Source organism: Piliocolobus tephrosceles, unplaced genomic scaffold (genome assembly GCF_002776525.5).
Source record: "Piliocolobus tephrosceles isolate RC106 unplaced genomic scaffold, ASM277652v3 unscaffolded_21148, whole genome shotgun sequence".
NCBI classification, from domain to species: Eukaryota; Metazoa; Chordata; class Mammalia; order Primates; family Cercopithecidae; genus Piliocolobus; species Piliocolobus tephrosceles.
The window spans coordinates 1-2,502 of NW_022303364.1; the positions used below are offsets into that span (position 1 = coordinate 1).

At 60.2% G+C, this 2,502-nt stretch overlaps 1 protein-coding gene across 1 annotated transcript; it reads right to left on the minus strand.

Annotated features, from left to right (window-relative positions):
• Window positions 1-1,186: 1,186 nt before the first annotated feature.
• LOC111534762 lies at window positions 1,187-1,827 on the minus strand (the record flags this gene model as incomplete). The annotated part of the gene is made up of 1 exon (XM_023201284.2): window positions 1,187-1,827. A coding segment is annotated over one exon (641 nt), but the record flags the coding sequence as incomplete, so codon positions are not given.
• Window positions 1,828-2,502: the final 675 nt, after the last annotated feature.

The following is a 2,502-nucleotide window of genomic DNA, read 5'->3' on the forward strand; positions in this document are numbered from 1 at the left end:
AGGGTAGGGGGTGGAGGGGACCCAAGGGCAGGGTGGGGGATGAAGGAACAGAGGCCAGTGGTGCCGGGGAGGGGTAGAGAGGGATAAAGGGGAGATGCAGGGGAGGGGTAGAGGGGAATAAAAGGAGATGCAGGGGAGGGGTAGAGGGGGATAAAGGGAGATGCAGGGGAGGGATAGAGGGGGATAAAGGGAGATGCAGGGGAGGGGTGAGGATCAGCAAGGGGCTGCTCAGGTGCCAGAGGGAACAGGTGGCCCGGGTTGGCTCCATGGGGCTGTGCTGCTTGGAAGTGAGGCCTCCTGGTGCCTCCGCGGGGTTGCAGGGCTTTGTGAGCCAGGAGCGTCCTTTGAACACAAACAGGCCTCTGTTTATTTTGGAAATGTGGTGGCTGAGGAGGTGGGGAGTGAAAGCTGACACTCGTTAGAGCACCCTTACTGGTGCATACACCTCTGTCTATAAGCATACTGGGAAGGAGACGGAATTAAGCCACTTGGCCAAGGTCATCCCAGGGGTCAGCAAAAATCAATCTGCATCGATCCCTGGGCCCCACGCAGGGCTCGGCCAAAGGGCAGCCGAGCACCTAACCTGCCTGGCCATCCCTCGTGGGTCTCTGTGCCTGAATCGGGCATCAGAGTCCAACAGGGACAACTGTCCTTAGGCTCCAACAAGGGACATGGGGGCACAAGGAGTCCGGGAGGGCAGGGCAGGCTGAGCTGCAGGGCTGGAGGGAGGAGAAGATTCACAGGCCAGAGATGCAAGAGGAGGGGCGAATCCGAGCCAGGCTTCGGCTCAGAGGCCATTGCAGACGAGAAAAGTGGACCTGGCCCAGCCTGGACAATAAAAAGCATTCCAGGTTCTTATAAGGGGAACAGAAAGAGCCAAGCAGTTTCTATCCACGGAGCTTGCCCAAGCCCATCCCCAGAATTATCATCAGGATGATGTCTCACAAAAAGACTTCAAAGTGAGCCCAGGAACACCTCCTTCCTGGTCATGAGGCGCAGGTTTTGCTGGGCGGTGAAGGGCCCTGGCCCTCAGACACACCGTAAGGCGGACTCAGCTGCCCATTCTGTCAGAGGACAGCACGGTCCAAGATCTAAGGCTCTGAGTCCGATGTGGGCGCTTACCAGGCAGCCCGAGTGCCACCTCCCCCACAGACTCCTCTCGCCACCCTCCCAAATCCACAGGCCTCTAAAGGTGGGAGTCTGACAGCCAGGTCCCTTCAGGCTGTGGAGGGGTCACACAAAGGCCCCACAGCTGCAGAGTGGAGGGTGGAGAGGGCTGAAGAGGAAGGGAAGAAGGAGAAAGGAAAGGAGGAAACAAGGTAGGAGGCTCGGGTGGCAGGGGCAGCGGCAATAGCAGCTGGGCCCCAGCTGGTCTTAGGTCCCACAGTCGGGCAGCGCTGTGGAGGGTCAGGATGGAGGAGAAGGCCCTAGTGACAACTCTGGGGTCCTCAGGCGGCAAAGGACCTGCCTGGCACGTCCGCCTACCAGCGGCGAGCCCTCCCTCCCCGGCCTTCATAAAAGCAAAATCTAGATAAAAGAGCCAAGAGGGCTGATACCCACTCCGGCCAGCTCCAAAGGTCACCTTCAAGAAACGGGGTTCACAGAAAGTCAACGGCGCCTGTAGGACAGGGGCGAGCGCCCAGCCCAGCCAAGGACAGGAGGAGCCCAAACCTTCCTCCGTCGCCACACGGTAGCTTTCACTGCATGGTGATCCTCGGAGGGTGGTGGGACAGCGATTCCACCCACAGCTGCGGTGACCGAGGCCCAGCGTTGCAGCAAGTGGCAGAGAAGCCAGAGTCCAACCATTGCCCCTGAAACCCACCGCACCTGACCCACACAGCAGCCACAAGGGTCAGGTGCCCACATGTACCGCACACACAGCTGAATGCTTTACGGGACCTCACGGACCCTCATAGCCCTCTGGAAAGTTCTGTTGTAATCTCCACCTTACATCTGCAGAAACTGAGGCTCGCAGAGAAGGAAGAGAGTAACAGGCCCAAGGCCACGCTGCCAAGCAGCACGACATCCACCCCATAGCCCACGGCTGAGGATCCATCCCCGACCCCCCGCCTCCACTGCCGGTCAGAATTCAGGGAAGCTGGGTGGGTAAGACCCCAGAGGTCACCTCGCTGGATCCCCCACAGTACCCACTGCCACCACCATGCCCGCTCTGAAGTGCATTGTGAGGGCTCCAGGGACCGTGGACACACAGGGTCTCACCCTTTCCCAAGGATGGAGGAACCGGGGCCCAGCCTGGCCAGGCATGGTGCCGGCCATCAACACCGGCTGCGGCAAGGCCCAGACCTGGTGCAACTGACCCAAGGAGACCTAAGCTCCTTCAACAAAGGCCGGCGACAGGAGAGGCGGCTGGGCGCGTCCATCCACGAAACCAACAGGAACGCCGTGGCCACAGGGACCACAGGGGCCACGGGGACCACAGGGCCCAGCAAAGGCGGAAACTGCCTTTAAGCCCTCTGAGCCCAAAGGAGAGGCCCCCAAAAA